Source organism: Dasypus novemcinctus, chromosome 7 (genome assembly GCF_030445035.2).
Source record: "Dasypus novemcinctus isolate mDasNov1 chromosome 7, mDasNov1.1.hap2, whole genome shotgun sequence".
Classification (NCBI taxonomy): Eukaryota; Metazoa; Chordata; class Mammalia; order Cingulata; family Dasypodidae; genus Dasypus; species Dasypus novemcinctus.
In genome coordinates, this window is record NC_080679.1 from 16204834 (window position 1) to 16222840 (window position 18007).

General features: G+C 35.9%; 1 protein-coding gene across 10 annotated transcripts in view; it reads right to left on the bottom strand.

Moving 5' to 3' along the window:
• Positions 1–18007, bottom strand: part of AGFG1 (ArfGAP with FG repeats 1) — a 99945-nt gene that overhangs the window by 59655 nt on the left and 22283 nt on the right. For all 10 annotated transcript variants that reach the window (XM_058300006.2, XM_058300005.2, XM_058299999.2 and 7 more), the window contains exon 2: positions 16475–16568. In XM_058300006.2, coding sequence (XP_058155989.1) covers positions 16475–16568 — 94 coding nt within the window. The remainder of the gene's footprint in view (positions 1–16474; positions 16569–18007) is intronic.

The following is an 18007-nucleotide window of genomic DNA, read 5'->3' on the forward strand; positions in this document are numbered from 1 at the left end:
AGGACTGTTTGGCAGTTCCTAAGGAAGGTGAATATAGACTTGCCATGGAACCTGGCAGTAACATTGCTAGGCATATATCAAGAAGAACTGAGAGCAGTGACACGAGTAGATATCTGCACACTGATATTCACTGAAACATTTTTCATGATGGCCAAAAGTTGGAAATAACCCAGGTGTCCATCAACTGATGAATGGATAAACAAATTGTGGTGTACATACACAATGGAATAATATGCAGCTGTAAGAACAAATGAAATCATGAAACATATGACAATATAGATGAACCTGGAGGACATTATGCTTAGTGAAGCAAGCCAGACACGAAAGGACAAATACTGTATAACTGCCCTTTTATGAACTAAATTTATTATGTGAAATATAAATATATTTTGTGAAATATGAATATTAGTAGAGTTGCATTTATAAGACCATTTTTCTTTGAAGCTGAACAAATATAAGTTAATACTACAAAATGTTAGTATCAGTCAAAAAATAAAACACTATATTAAGTGAAGGAGACCAGACACAGAGAACTACATACTGTATGATTCCATTTATATAAAATGTAAATACAAATCAATTTATAAAGATGAAATGAGATTAGTGGTTAAATAGGTGTGAAGAAGGAATGCTAAAGGGTGTGGAGTCTTTCTTTTGGAGTAATGAAATTGTTGTAAAATTTTTGAGTGACAAATGTATAACACTGTGATTATACTAAAAGCCACTGATTATACACTTTGAATAGAATAGCCAGACCAGAAGCTATGTACAGTAGAAAAAGCATAGAGAGATTGAGAGGTAAGGAATTTTGTTTGTCTATTTATTATTATTATTGAAATAATGAAAATGCCCTGATCATGATTAAAGTGATGAATGCACAACTATGTGATTATACCGAATACCAATGATTGTACACTTTGGATGAACTGTATTCTTTATTAATATGTACCAATAAAACTGACTTGTTAAAAAAAAGCTTACCTTCTGACTGCAATACATTTTATTTCTATAAAAAAAGCATTTCAGCAAACAATAAATACAAAATTGCTTCACTGTACAATCTTTTCTACTATCAGGAGTATTATGTTCTATCACCTAATAATGTAATATCTACTCCACTGAACACATCACTCTCTTATGTAGGAGTCTGAAAATACTAAGGGAATAATGAAGTATTCTGCAAGCCATTTCCATACAAACATACTCCATAGTAAATATTAAGTATGTCTTTGATGCATTTCTATTAGTAGTAATAACAACATTATATATTTTCTTACTACAGCTGCAATGCAAACTAATGCATACGTACTTCAGCTGTGAACCCATTTAATGCACAAGATGTCTGATAGTACCTTTGTAATCCAAAATTTATGTGTCTGTGCATTCCTTCTTGAATGATGGCAAACAGTGAAAATATGACAAAATATTTTGAAATGTAGACTTAAGATTTGTGTACTTTTTTCTCTATTTTATACTTAAAATGCAAATGGTTAAAAACATAGACTGATATAATCTTAACAAAATAATTTTAAAAAGATAAACACAAAAAATTCTTCCACTTAAGTCCATAAAGCTTTACCATTTAAGTTGTGTCAACTCTCTTACACTTCCTAATATCACTCTTCAGCCTCTCCAAATCTATTTAGTTTTTAGGATACTGTTAATATTGAAGAGAACCAAAGTATACCTAGTCCAAAATTTGTTTCTAAGATGCCCCCAAGAATATTACAAGAAAACATGTTTGTTATCCTTAACCATTTAAAAAGATGGTATATTACCTAGCAGAACTACTCTTTGTGCACTGTTTGTTCTGCCTTTAATGTGATTCCCTGTTAGCTTAAGTCCTAATCACCCTCAAAACTCAGTAAATGTTTTTCCTCTCCTCTCCCAATTCCTCCTTTCCACCAACAGACTGATTCCCTCTTCCATTTTATTCTTTTATCATTAATTTTCTAACACCAAGTTATAATTATTTGTTACACAATATGCCTCACCCACTAGGCTGTGAGCTCTTTTTCAGCTAAGCCTGTGTGGCACATCTGTAACTTCATCCATAGCATCTAGCACAGTGACTGTCGTGGTGAGTGTCCAGTAAATCTCAATCAATTTGCACGCTGCACTGTAGGATTTAAGATTCAGAAATCTATGCCAGTCATTCTAATGTTAATATTTTGTTTACAATCAAGTATTCCCTTTAATATACTCTAAATTTACCTTGATATTGCAGTCTTAAAAAAAAAAAGTTCCTTTAATCTTTGTATTTTGGGACCAATCTCGGCCTAACCTTACCTACCGACATGTTAAAAGGTCTTTCTTACTTCACCAATGGATTGACATCTTTCTAGTTCTGTTATTCTGGCTTTATCTACTGTCACTGTGTTTTTAATGTAACAACAGAATATATTTCTGACTCCATTCTGATTTCCAAAATTTTTCTTATTAGGCCAACATCCTATGAAATTAATTTCAAGTTTGCACTCACTGTCAGGCTAATCCCAAATTTTATGCAAATAGTTCTAACTGTATTTTAATCAGTACATATATATTCTATACTGTCATTTAAAAACCTCCTGCTAGGTTTCAACCAACAATTAAGATTTTTCTGCAATATACCCACAACAGTCTGGATCTTGCCCAAAATAATTTGTCAGCGGTAAAAACTGGAGACTCTGAAGTAAGTGGGCTCATTACTAAAAATCGTTTACTGAAAATTATTTCAGTCTCGAATTTACACTTATTTGCTAATTTAAAGTTGATGATAATACTACCAAAGGGTGAGGAAGAAAGTGGCAAAATGCAAAATGGTTGCATATATCTTCTCAGAGCAAAAGAGAAGACTGAAACTAATAATTAATTTCACTTAATTTCTTATGTCCCCTAAGAATGACATCAAAGATACAATAATAATAATACAACCATGAAAATATTTCCATTCTAGGATATGATCAGCCTTTCCCGTGAATTAAAAATGGCTTAAACATAAAAATAATAATTTATTACTTTTCTCAGTAGTAAAATGCAGTACACAGACTACATGGATCAAAATCACCTAAGAGGGGAGTGGGTATAGCTCAGGTGGTTGAGCGCCTGCTTCCCATGTTCCCATGTACAAGGTCCCAGGTTCAATCCCCAGCGCTGCCTTAAAAAAAAAAAAATCACCCAAGTATGCTTATTTAAAATGCAATGTGGGGGAAGCAGATGTGGCTCAGGCAACTGGGCTCCTACCTACCACAGGGGAGGTTGCTGGTTGAGATCCCAGCATCTCCTAAAGAAGACAGCGAGCTGACCCAACAGGCAGGCATGGCAAGCCGACACAGGAAGAAAAACATAATGGGAGACCCAACAAAGCAGGGAGTAGAGGTTCCTGGTGCCTCCTAAAGAAGATGGCGAGCTGACATGACCAGCAGGCATGGCAAGCTGATGCAACAAGAGACACAGGGAGGGAAAACATAATGAGAAACACAACAAAGCAGAGTGGAGGTGGCTCAAACAATTAGGCACCTCCCTCCCACATCAGAGGTCCAGGGTTTGGCCCCTGGTTTCTCCTAAAGAAAAAAGGAAGACAAACAGGCACACCAAGTGAAAAAGAACAAGGGGGTAGGGAGAAATAAATAAATTTTAAAAAAATAAAAAATCTTAAAAAAAAAATGCAACATAGGAGCACTGCGGCATCATACCATATACGGTCCAGCTGGATCGCAGTCCTCGCCAGGGAAACAATTTCCTCATGGTCCTGGACACTGCACTGTATATCCCACAACTAGCAATCCCTTGACACAGTCACTTAATTGGTCTTAGAGAGTGTTCCGTAGGAAAGCTCTGTGAACCGCCTTCTATGTACAAGCTGTATGTGGAATCTGATGATCATGAATGGGATAAACAAGAGTAGGTTAAAGTTTACGAATACTTTTCCACTCTCCTGGTGGAATACTACTTAATCTGAGTCAAAAAGGAAAGACCTAGCCAGACTCGGGGATCTAAGAACAAAGAAATTCAGTGCCCTGCATTGTCAAAATTGAGTGAATCACCCTGGTGGGACCTGGAAGCTCTATTACCCAAAAATGGGGAAGGAAGAGGCAGTCAGGCACCAACTTCAGCTACTGATCAGTAAATGTGACTGGCGGAAGTCCAATCCCAAGAACAACTGAGGTTTGAACCTGTACAAGCCGGAAAGAAACCAACAGCCTCCATTTTATCTCCACCCCAGGCATGAGGGGAAGCAGGGCAGATTGAAGATCACAGTGACAGTAGGAACTGGCTTCTTTCGACCCAGGACAGTTTGCTGCCCCAGCCTGGGCTGCAGTATCTCTGGAAGGAAGCTGGAGGGACCCGTACCAGCCTCTCCAGGCAATGGTAGTAATTTTCAGCCTGCAAGGACTAGATTGTTAGGCACCTGTAGCTCCATCCCTCCTCCCTACCCCTGACAGGATAGGAGAGGGGATGGTGTTTCTTCAGCCTCTCCAAGCAACTACAGCCACTTTCACCTGCATGTACTAGACTGTGGCTCCATTCCTGCCCCCAATAAGGAGGAGGAGGAAAAGTACTCCGTCAGCCTCTCCAAAGAAACTGTCACTTTTGGCCCACAAGGCCACACCAGTGGCTACATCCCCATTCATGACAGGTCAGGAGGAGGACAGTGATCCTTCAGCCTCTCCAGGCAAATGAAGTTACTTTCAGTCCAAAACAAACAAGACTGTTGTGTACACCTGTGGCTCCATCCCTATCTCAAGCAGTGGAGTAGATGAGGGGAGCTGGTGCTTCATCTTGGGGCAAATGTAGTCAGTTTTGACCCACATGGCTTAGTTTGGTACCCACACCTGTGGCTCCACACAAGCCCAAGGCAGGGAAGGAAGGGACTTGGAGCTTCATCAGTCTCTCTGGGCAACTACAGACAATCAAGGTTATGCATGGCTTGGATTCCTGCACACAGCTGCGGCTCCATCCCTACCCAGGCAAGGCATAAAAGGGGAGAAGCTTCATTGGTTCCTGGGGCTATATGGACACGTCAGCATCCATGGCTGATAGTACCAATCAACATCCTCGGCTCCTACTCTGCAACTAGCAAGGGAGAAGGGTAAGAAACAGATGAAAAAGACCTGAAAACTTTCAGATTGGCTAAATACAAGCCACTATAAAGTTCCAAATTAAGTTGAACCAAGTATTACACCAAAGCAAACTTTGCACAGTTGTAAATAACAATATAATCTTCCAGTAAGAGTGATAAAAAAAAAAAAAAAAGAAAATATACGAAGGGAAAGAAACTAGACACAAGGTACTACATACAGATTGAGTCCATCTATACAAAATGCAAATACAAATAAACTAGAGAGGCAGAAACAGAATAGCAGCTATGTACAGAAGGGGAAGCATAGAGAGATTGAGAGGTGATGAGTTTTTGTTTGTTTTTTATTATCGTTATTGGAAAAATGAAAATAATAAAATGCTTAAATTGATGAATGCACAATTATGTGATTATACCAAATACGACTGATTGTAGACTTTGGATGAATTATATGCTTTATTAGCATGTATCAATAAAACTGATTTTTTTTTTTAAGAAATACAGTGGAGGTATATAAAAGACTATTTGAAGAGATAGAAGAGAGAATCGGTGAGCTTGTAGGCAGGGCCTCCAAACGCCAACATACAAATAACCAATAAAGAATGGGACAAATTGAACAGGGTCTCAGGGGAACTAAATGACAGCAAGTGATGTACAAACATATGTGTCAAGAGTGTCCCAGGAGGAGAAGAGAAAGGAAAGGTGGCAGAAAGAAAAGATGAGGAAATAACGGTAAAAAATTTCCCACCCCTACTGAAGGATATAAATGTTCGTGCCCAAGGAGTACAATGTACTCCCATGGAAATAAATGTGAACAGACCTACTCTGAGACACATACAATCAGAATGTCGAATGTCAAAGATAAGAGTGTATTCTGAAAGCAGCAAGAAAAGAGTGATGCATTACACAAAATGGATGAACAGTAAGATTAAATGCTGATTTCTCATCAGTAACCATGGAGGCAAGAACGCAGTGGTATGATATACTTAAGATACTACAAGAGAAAAACTGCAGGCCAAGAATCTTAAATCCGGCAAGACTGTCTTTAGAAAATGAGGGTGAGTTTAGAATATTCAGATAAACTGAGATAGTTTAAAACCAAGAGACCAGCTTTACAGGAAATACTAAAGGGAATGCTACATCCCGAAAAAGACAGGAGAAAGCTTGGATGGGAGTCTAGAAATGAAGATTAGTAAATGTAACTAAAAGTATAAAAAGTGGTGAAAATTTTAAGATATGACAGATAAAACTCAAAGGTCAAAAAGGGTGAAGTAAAAACTGCCTTCACAGTAGTAACATTGAATGTTAATGGATTAAACTCTCCAATCAAAAGACACAGACTGGCAGAATGGACAAGAAAATATAAACAATCTATATGCGATGAGAAAAGACATTCCACACATGCAGTAACCAAAATAAAAAAGTTGAAGTAGTTGTAAGTATATTAGCTGAAATAATGAAATAGACTTTAAAAGCACAGCTGTGTTCGTGGAAGAAAGGGATATTTGAGCACAAAAAACAAAACAATCCAACTCTTAATTTTATATGATACTTAGGTATCAAAATAAGGAATGGTTGAAACAATTAAATATGTAAAAGATTATTTTCCTCCTTAAGTCAGGGTATGTATAATGTGAACTAATGAGGAGTTGGTGGAAGAAAGAAAGACAGAAACACCCAAAACTCTTCTTATGCTATCTAAAAGAGTTATGCTGGGAGGCAAATGTAGCTCAAGAAGTAGGGTGTCTGCCTACCACATGGGAGGTCCCAGGTTTCAGGTTCAGTTCTCAGACACAGAGGACAGTGAGCACAAACAACAAGGGAGTAATCAATGAGAGGAATACAATTAATCTTTTTAAAAAATTAATTCATTAAAGAGTTATGCTATTTTATTCAGGATAACAGTGTATTGCAGTCATTAAGCCATAAAGATCACAAAATTTTGAGGTAAATTTGGAGTCTTGGCTCTGCTATTCATACTTTGTGAATATGGGCGAGATAATGAGCTTTTCTGTCTTAATGCTTTCCAAATAATACCTCTTAGGATTGTTGATATTATATAGAGTGACTGTCATAGCAAATAACTATCAGTTGTTATACTCAATTCCTAATTCTACTCTTAGTACTGAGTGGTATGTCCTAAGTGTTCCTTTTCCTGATTGAAGAATGGGTATTCTGTAATTTGTAAACAGCTATTTACAGTAGTGGGATTTTTATAACACTGTTTTAATAACAACAACAAACTTTCTGAATATTCTTAAGAAAGCTATTACTAGAGACAAGGAAAAACATTATATATTAATAAAAAAGGGCAATTTACTCGGAAGAAATAACTATCATAAATGTATATGCACCTAACCAGAATGCCCTGAACTACATCAAATACTGGCAAAGCTGAAGAGAAAAATAGATGACTGTAGAGTAATGGCTGGAGACTTTAATATACCACTCTCATCACCGGACAGAACATCTGGGCAGAGGATTAATAAGAAACAGAGCTTTAATAGCATGTTAAGTGAACTAAACCTAACAGATATGCACAGAACACTGCACACCAGAAAAGCAGTCTATACATTTTTCTCAAGTGCTCATGGATCTTTCTCCAGGATAGGCCAAATGTTGGATCACAAAACAGATCTCAATATTTAAAAAGACTGAAATTATACAAGGCATATTTTCTGATCATAATGCAATGAAGCTAGAAATCAACAAAAGGCAGAAAAAGGGAAAATTCATAAATACATGGAGATTAACCAACACACTCTTAAATAATCAGTGGTTCAAAGAAGAAATCGCAAGAGAAATCAGTAAATAACTCAAGACAAATGAAAACAACAATACAACATATTAAACCTTTAAGATAAAACAAAGGAAGTGCCAAGAGAGAAATTTATTGCCCTAAATGCTTACATTAAAAAAGAAAGAACTAAAATCACAGACCTAACTATACAGCTGGAGGAACTAGAAAAAGAGCAGCAATCTATTCCTAAACCAAGCCAAAGGAAAGAATAAAGACCAGAGAGAAATAAATCAAATAAAGAACAAAAAACAATAGAATGAACAAAACCAAGAGTTGGTTCTTCCAGAAGATCAACAAAATTAACAAACCCTTAGACAGACTGGCAAAGAAAAAAGAGATATGCAAATAAATAAAATCAGAAATGAAAACAGGAGTATTACTAATAATCCCACAGAAATAAGAGAGATCATAAGAGGATACTATGTACAACTGTATGCCAACAAACTAGTTAATGTAAACGAGATGGACAAATTCCTAGAAACACAAGAATAACCTACACTGACCCTAGAAGAAATAGAAGACCTCAACAAACCAATCACAAGAGATTGAAACGGTCATCAAAAACCTTCCCAAAATGAAAAGTCCTGGGCCAGATGGCTTCAAAGGTGAATTCTACCAAGCATTCAAAGATTTAACACCAATCTTACTCAATATCAAAGTCATATTAAAAAAAAAAAAAAAAAAAGAGTATGAAAAAAGAAAAAAAGGAAAATTATAGACCCCTTTCCCTAATGAATACAGACACAAAAATCTTGAACAGAATACTTGCTAATCAAATCCAACAACACATTAAAAGAATTATTCATCACGATCAAGCAGGTTTTATCACATACAAATTAGGTATGGTCTCACTAAAATGAACTAAATACAAAAAATAAACATATGGAGGTTGTCTGGGAGTTTTATCCCAGACAAATATTGAATGGTCTCACTAATATTAACTGATTATGAAGAATAAACACATGGAGTTAGAGCTTAGACTACAGAGACAGGATGAGAAATGAGAACAGATACTGATGCTTAATGTATGGAGAATTTTTAATTAGCTTAACTGTAAACGTGTGAAAATGAATAGAGCTGATGGCAACACATTATCGTGAATAACTGTCATAACTGATTTATAAGTGGGACTGTGGCTCAAGAAGAAGTTTAGGGACATAAATATCAATTGAAAGAAAACTAGAGAATAATCTATAGACTGAATAACACAGTGAACCCAGAGGTGGATAAGGATTATGGTTAATACGACAAATACAAGAATGTTCAGCTATGAATTGGAATAAATTGATATCACTATTACAAGGCAGTAAGAAGATAGTGCTACATGGGGAAAATACAATTGGACTATAGTTAACAGTAATACTGTAATAGTCTTGCGTCAAAGCCAAAGAAAGTATTATAATAATAGAGGGGTGGGAAACAGACTTGGCCCAGTGGTTAGGGCATCTGTCTACCACATGGGAGGTCCGCGTTCAAACCCCGGGCCTCCTTGACCCTTATGGAGCTGGCCCATGCGCAGTGCTGATGCGCACAAGGAGTACCATGCCACGCAGGGGTGTCCCCCGCGTAGGGAAGCCCCACGCGCAAAGAGTGCGCCCATAAGGAGAGCCGCCCAGCGCGAAAGAAAGTGCAGCCTGCCCAGGAATGGCGGCCGCCCACACTTCCCGTGCCGCTGAGGACAACAGAAGCGGACAAAGAAACAAGACGCAGCAAATAGACACAGAGAACAGACAACCAGGGGAGGGGAGGAATTAAATAAATAAATAAAAATCTTAAAAAAAAAAAAAATAGAGGGGTAAGTGATTTTTTCTTTTGGACTAAGGAAAATGTCCAAAAATTTACTGAGGCGATGAATGAACAACTCAGTGATGAAAGTGAGGGCCACTGAGTATACACTTTTGATAGGCTGTACAAGGCATGGGACTGTATAACACAGTGAACCATGTGGTGGAGATGGCCTGTGGTTAAGAGTACAGATATGAAAGTGTTCTCTCATGAACTATAACAAATGTATAATACTAATACGTGTTAATAGGAGGCATATGGAAAAAATATACCAAGTGTATGTTATGGATCACAGTTAGCGGTAATACTATGATGACATTCTTTCAAAATCTTTTTAACTAATGTTCTACAATAACGTAAGGTGTTGGTGGAGCGGAGATGTATGGGAATTCTGCACATTATACATAATTGTTTTGTAAGTGCACAACTTTCCTAATAAAAAAAATTTTTTTTTTAAATGCAGTGTGGGATCCTAATCCAAACTTAATGAATAAAAGAGATGACCATTTAAACAAAGACCTCAAGTGACTCTCACATTTAAATCTGAGAACTGGTGATGAACAACAGTGGTTGGGTACACAAGATGATCCACTGGGTTACAGAATGAAAAATTACCAGTTAATTTTGTCTGTCATCTTTTTAAAAGAAGTTCTGTAATTTTACATTGTACACATTATTTATATACATGACACATTATATATATTATAGTGGTACATGTATATTATTTTTAAATACATGTAATGGGGGCGTTATGTTCAAGGTTTTTTTTTTTTAAAACTACTTGGAATTTACTATTTTAAAAACTAGATTTTACAAATATCACACAAGTAATTGATTTAGGCAAGGATTACCAGGATTTCTTAGTTTAACTGGGTGAAAAAACTATAAATCAATGATATTCCCAAAGTCTAAAAGCAATATCCCATTGACAACTCATTAGTTATAAAGGGAAAAAAGGTACCTTAAGAATAGAGAAAGCAGGTACCATCTTAATCTTCTGATTAAATTTATCATCACCAAAGACATCACCTGTATACTATTCATGCTAAAAAGTGTTTAACTTCAGTCTAATCATGAGGAAATTATGGACCAGTTAGTGGTAATAGTTAGACAGATTCAATAAAAGGAAATTTTGCAAAATAACCAGCCTCGATGCTTCAAAAATATCAAGCTACGAAAGAATGCTAGGAAATTGTTTGGTAATAAAGGGGACTAAATAAGCCTGTCAACTAAATACAACACATACTCCTTAATTTGATACTAGACTTAAAAAAAAAAAAAAACTATAAAAGAAATTATTGGGACAACCAAGGAAATTTTAACATAGGTTTTATATTAGATAATAGGATTGTATCAATCTTAAATGTCTACATAGAATAAGTGTATGCGGTTATATAGGAGAACATCTTTCTTAGGAGATAAAAGCTGGAATACCTAAGAGTGATGTGCCACAATGTCTGGAACTCTCAAATGGTTCAGAAATAAAGAATGTGTGTATGTGTGTGTACACACATACAGTGTGGTGGTTTGAAGCTGTATGTACCCCAGAAAAAACATGTTCTTAAAGTCAATCCATTCCTGTGGGTGTAAACCCATTGTAAGAAGGGGAATGGGTCTTAATCTGATTACTGGAGTCGTTTTACAAGTGGAAAGAATACAGAGAAAAAGACATGGAAGCTAGAAGCTGAAATCAACAAAACCCAGAAGAAAGGGGAGAGACCAGCAGATGTCACATGTACCTTGCCATGTGGCAGAGTAGCCAAGGATCGCTGGCAGCCAGCCTTCGGGAAGAAAGGTTTGCCTTGATGATACCTTGACGTGGACATTTTCTTTGCCTCAAAACTCTAAGCTAATAAATTTCCATTGTTCAAGTCAAACCATTTTACAGTGTTTGCTTTATGCAGCCTAGGAAACTAATACTTACACTCACACACACCGATAATACAAATATGGGAAAGTGCTTAAATTTGGAGACTCTAACTAAAGAGTATAAAGATGTTTATTTGATATTCTTGCAACATTTCTGTAAGTTTACAATTTTTCAAAATTAAAAGTTGGGGGAAAATTCAGGAGACATACATGCACAGCACAGCAATTATTGGAGAGTATATTAGTCAGCCAAAAGGGTGCTGATGCAAAATACCAGAAATTGGTTGGTTTTTATAAAAGGTATTTACTTGGGGTAGGAGCTTAGATACCAGGCCACAAAGCATAACTTAATTCTCTCACCGAAGTCTGTTGGCACGTGTTGGAGCAAGATGGCTGCCTAGGTCAAGGAGGGTTCAGGCTTCCTGGGTTCCTCTATTTCAGGGTCTTGCTTCTATTTCCTCTGTGAGCTTACCTCCCAGGGCTCCAGTTTAAGGCTTCGGCATCAAACTCCAACATCAAAAACCCTCAACTCTGTCCTTTGCCATGCCTTTTATATGTGAGTCCCCACCCTGGGGACTAGATGCCCTAATGACGTGGCCTAATCAGCCCTAATCATAACTCAATCACACCCACATACAGACCAGATTCCAAACATAATCCAATATCTATTTTTAGAATTCATAACCATATCAAACCACTACAGAGAGTTACTTAGAATACAGATTTTCTAACAACGTTCTCTTCATTTATCTTAGTCAAATTTAGCAAATAGTCATGTTCCCAAAAAGCAACACTTAGAACACTTAGAAAGTGTTTGAATTCTTTTAAAAAGGCACAGAATTCCTAAATCTCTGAAAAGGAGTATTTACATTTAAGATTTACTTTCAAGTTTGGGTAGGGAAGATAAAGATGTGAGAGCTACCATCAGGTTCGCACAAAAAAAAATGTAATTTTGCACTACTGAAATTTACTGTTTGATATTGGAATACATTCTTAAATGTGGTTACGTTATACATGATTTTAATGTGCATTTCTCGCTTTATGGTTTTTTGCTTATTTTATATTTATTTTAGACTACAGAAATGACGTTAGACAAAAAGCAAATTTGAGCAATTTTCTTATTTGAGTTCAAAATGGGTCATAAAGCAGCAGAGACAACTTGCAACATCAACAACGCATTTGGCCAGGAACTGCTAACAAATGTACAGTACAGTGGTGGTTCCATAAGTTTTGCAAAGGAGACGAGAGCCTTGAAGATGAGGAACATAGTGGCTGGCCTTTAGAAGTTCACAACCAAATGAGAGCAATCATGGAAGGTAATCCTCTTACACTTACACAAGAAGTTGTCAAAGAACTCCATGTCGATCATTTTACAGTCGTTTGGCATTTGAAGCAAATTGGAAAGGTGAAAAAGTTCGATAAGTGGGTGCCTCACGAGCTGACCGAAAATCAAAAAAATTGTTGAACTGTCATCTTCTCTTATTCTATGCAACAACAATGAACTATTTCTTGATTGGACTGTGATGTACAACAAAAACTGGATTTTATATGACAACCAGTGATGACCAGTTCAGTGGTTGACCAAGAAGAAGCTCCAAAGCATTTCCCAAAGCTAAACTTGCACCAAAAAATGGTCATGGTCACTGTTTGGTGGTCGGCTGTTGGTCTAATCTACTACAGCTTTCTGAATTCCAGTGAAACCATTACATATGAGAAGTATGCTCAGCAAATTGATGAGATGCACCAAAAACTGCAACACCTGCAGCCAGTGGTGGTCAACAGAAAGGGCCCAATTCTTCCCCACAACAATGCCCAACTGCACCATCACACAACCAATGTTTCAAAAGTTGAACAAATTGGGCCAAAAAGTTTTGCCTCATCTGCCATATTCACCTGACCTCTCACCAATGGACTACCACTCCTTCAAGCATCTCGGCAACTTTTTGCAGGGAAAACACTTTCACAACCAGCAGGATACAGAAAATGCTTTCCAAGGGTTAGTAGAATCTTAAATCATGGATTTTTACACTATAGGAATAAACAAACTAATTTTTCACTGGGAAAATGCACTGTTTGTAATGGTTCCTATTTTGATAATAAAAGATGTGTTTGAGCCAAGTTATGATGATTTAAAATTCATGGTCTGAAATCGCAATTCCTTTTGCATCAACCTAACTCAATCTCAGTTTACTGGTAAGACTTATTCCCACAGTCTCAGGTGTTCCTGAACTTCTTACAAAAAGTAGGGGGAATCATAACCAAATAAATTTACCTGCATTAGGCGCAAATATATAATTATAAAAGGAAAGATTAATAGGACAGTAGCAAAGAATAGGGAATGCCTATGATTCTTTTTATTTAACATGTACCTGGCCATCAATAAAGCATTCTACGTTAAAAATAACTCCTTAATAGAATAGTTAAACTAGGACAAAAAGAATAGAAATGGTCATAGATTTCCCTAGAATACTAACATTACTTAAAAGCTTCAAGTAGTATTAGTAAATTATCCAATATAAATCTGAAGATAAATATAAGATCTTACTTAAGTTCATAAAAGAGGACTTAAATAAATGTAAAGAAATACTATGTTCCTAGGTAAGAAGACTCAAAACAGTAATAGCAATATGTCCATTTATCCTAAAGTAATTTATAAATTCACTCTATTCACAACCAGCATTTCAGTACAATTTTTTAAAGCAAAGTATTGATTCCTTCTGGAAATGTGACAGGTGGAATTATGAATAGGAATTAAAGCAAATCAGAAGAATGGCTAAGTCACTTTTGAAAAGGAATAGTGAGATGAATTTATCCTAGCAGACAACAAAGCATATTAATAAGGTGGAAAAGGGACAGGAAGAGCAAAGTGGGTTAAATGAGCAAAATAGTGAACCTGGGGAAGCGGACTTGGCCCAGTGGATAGGGTGTCCACCTACCACATGGGAGGCCCGTGTGGAGCTGGCCCATGCGCTGTGCTGATGCGCGCAAGGAGTGCCATACCACGCAGGGGTGTCCTCGGCATAGGGGAGCCCCATGCGCAAGGAGTGCACCCTGTAAGGAGAGCTGCCCAGCACGGAAAAAAAGTGCAGCCTGCCCAAGAATGGTGCCGCACACATGGAGAGCTGACACAAGGTGATGCAACAACAACAAAAAAAAACAGATTCCCGTTGCCGCTGATAAGGATAGAAGCGGTCACAGAACAACACACAGCAAATGGACAGAGAGAGCAGAGAACTGGGGGGGAGGGTGAAGGAGAGAGAAATAACTAAAAAATAAATCTTTAAAAAAAAAAAATTGTGAACCTGAAAAACTCCAATAAGGAAGTATTTGAGAAAGATGACATTTTAAATAAAAGGGGAAGAAACAGACTACTGTGTACACTGAAGACAACTGGATATCAATTCAGAAAAAAATAAAATCAGTTCCACCTCACATCAGGATTTTTAAAAAAAATCAATTCCAGATAAAGATCTAGTATTTTTTTTAAGTATAAAATTTAAAAAGAAAATACAGTACATCTTTATAATCTTAGGGTCAGGATGACCTTTTTAAAGAAGATTCCAAACTGAGTTGATTTTATGTTCAAAATTTTTGTACAGCAGTAGACACCACCAACTTTAAAAGACAATCTAAAAAAAAAAGATAATCTGACAAAAAGCAGAGAAATTTAAATGAGCCATAATTTTTCAACGAAATACTTGACTAATCAATCCATGTATATGTGTGTGTGTGTGTAAACACTTCTACTTCTCTAGCAAATATAAGAGAATACACTGTGTGTCTCTATTTCCTTGATGCTAAAGGATCCTGGCATATTAGCCAGGGTACTTCTGGGAACACTTTTCCGAGGCATGGAGAACTAGGATGAGAGGACGAAGGCAAAGATTATGGGTCCATTCAAAAGAGCCAAGCCTTTTTATCTCCGTTTATCTTTGCATTCTGAAATGAAATGAATATGATTCTGACTTTAAAACAGATACATACCACACTAATGAAAGAAGTTGTCGACGTGGGAGGAGTGGGGTGTATGGGAACCTCTTATATTTTTTAATGTAACATTTTGTGTGATCTATGTATCTTTAAAAAAATGTAATTTTTTAAAAAGATACAGCAAAAGTTAAGGAAGCAATAACACACACATGTACAGGCACATGCATACATCTTACAATTTTTCATTGTTAAGAGCTGAAAACATAAAAAATACATTGGAGTGTCTTTTCTTTGGGCCACTAGGAAGTGGAAAGCTAATCATGTGAGTGGCCATTAGCAGCAAGAGTATATCAATCAGAATCAAGTCTTGCCAATGAAGGGGAAGGGAAACAGTCAGGATTTACTTATAGCCACTAAAAATATACTTCCAGTGTTTTACTTGTGAAAGCTGCTTCCACATATCCAACTGTCAAAGACAACTGCAACTAACATGATATATCATATTATTATTTCAAAATAAATGAAATAACTCTACAGCAAACCATAGACCTAAAAAACTAAGGGAAAAAAAATTACTGAAAGCCCAGGAAAAATAGAAGTAAAAAGCTCCCCTCCAAATCTTTACTCTGTGAGGCTCCCCATGATTCTACGCTGCCTCCTCAAAACTACTAAAGCACTTTCTAAACATTAAACATCACATTTACAAAGTTAAAAATTTAGTAGAGAAAAGGACACCTCAAGTGAAAGATGTTCACAAAACAGCCTAATAAATTCAATATAGTACCACAAAACTAATTCCCTTCCTTTTTTTCCTTGTCTTTTAGAGCAGAAACTAGTTACTCCTCTCAACACCAATGAATTTTAATTTCAGATACATAAGTTTCATCTCAGGTTTAAGGTAAAGTATTTACATAGGAGACATTAATTCCAAATACATTATTAAATGAGTACATTCTAAACTACCTAGAGTATATAAAAATAACTTTTCTTAGTGGAAAAAAAACAAAAACAAAAATAAAAGCATTTACCTCATTTCCATGTTTTTGCAGGAATTCGATTTCCTGTTGTGTGAATGTTGTCATGGAGATAGATTTCACCCTGTGCGGCGGATTTAAACCTCGTCTAAAAGAGAAAATATTTTTAAATTTACTATTACACACTATAATTTTAAAATTTATACATAACTGAAAACATTTTAATTAGCACATTTAAACAGGAACAGTGTTTTTTTCCCACAGATTAAAAGTATTTAAAAATTATTTTAAACAATACTCAAAACAGGTATGTCAGATGTTTCAGCAATAAGACACACAAATATAAACATTTTAAGATAAATTCAATTAACTACCTAGTTAGGAACCCATGGTAACTGTAATACCTGAGCTTCTGGGAAATAAAAAAATTGCTTTAGTATGTTTCTGATTGAAGGAGAAGATTACATATATAAAGAGCTCTAAGGTAAAGAGGTCAAAAGATAATTAAGTTTATATTTGTATTTCCTAATAAAGAGACAATGACATGTTAAGTTTGGAGCTATAGAAATACTCTTATTAAATAGCTACCACCTTTAAGTTTGAGGCTAATTTAGAAAACTACAAAAACTAATCAACAAAACGAAGTAATTTACAAATAAAGTTCCATCTGTCCATCAATTCAAGTAAGGATTTATAATAAAGACTATTTTCAATCACAGCAGAAGGCAGTAAGTGTTCAAAAAGAAACTGTCATGATATTTTAAAGTGATTTGAGAAACAGTTGGATACATGAGTAAATGACCTTAAGGTCCATTCATTTACAACCCTAAAGCCTAAGAGAACTTTTTTCTCTAAGTTTCATGATGAAGTTTTATCATGCATATGAAAAACGAAGAGAAATTACCCTGGGATAGTAAGAACCTACTTAGATTTTGTCCAATTATCACAATGTGACCTGCTCCATCACCAAAATGAAGCTTAAATAATTTACACAAATTAACAAGTAACTGATGCAAAGCTCCATAAAATCTCTTTAGGGTGATATCACCATTTGGAATTCCATATTCTAGGGCAGATTAGTAATATTTCTATAGAATTTGCTATACTCATCTTGCAATCATGCATGCTAAGTAAATGAGATTTAACACTGATCTATTTTAAAATATAAATCAATCCCAAAATATTATTATGGAAACATTTTTGGATAATTAAATATGGATGTGTAACATTCTAGAAATCCACAACATTCTAAAAAACACTTATGAGAATTTAAAATGAACAGAAGCACCTCATTTTTCACACCCTGCTTCTTCCCCTCCCCCCATTTCACTTCTCTGAGATGGATGGTACAACCTTTCAGACTGCACTCTGAATTAAGTTACATTTTCTCTGTTTCACACTTTAAGATGAAGAGAGGTTAACCTGTGTTTTGTTATTGTTTTATTTTACTCTGTTTGGATTTTAAGCTTATTATTTTCCTGCTAGCCCCTGTAAGTCACAAAATATGGAAATAAAATTTCACAGGAGTTGAAGTCAGTACACCTTTATCCACTAAACTTTCAAACTTAAACACGAAGAAACAATTTT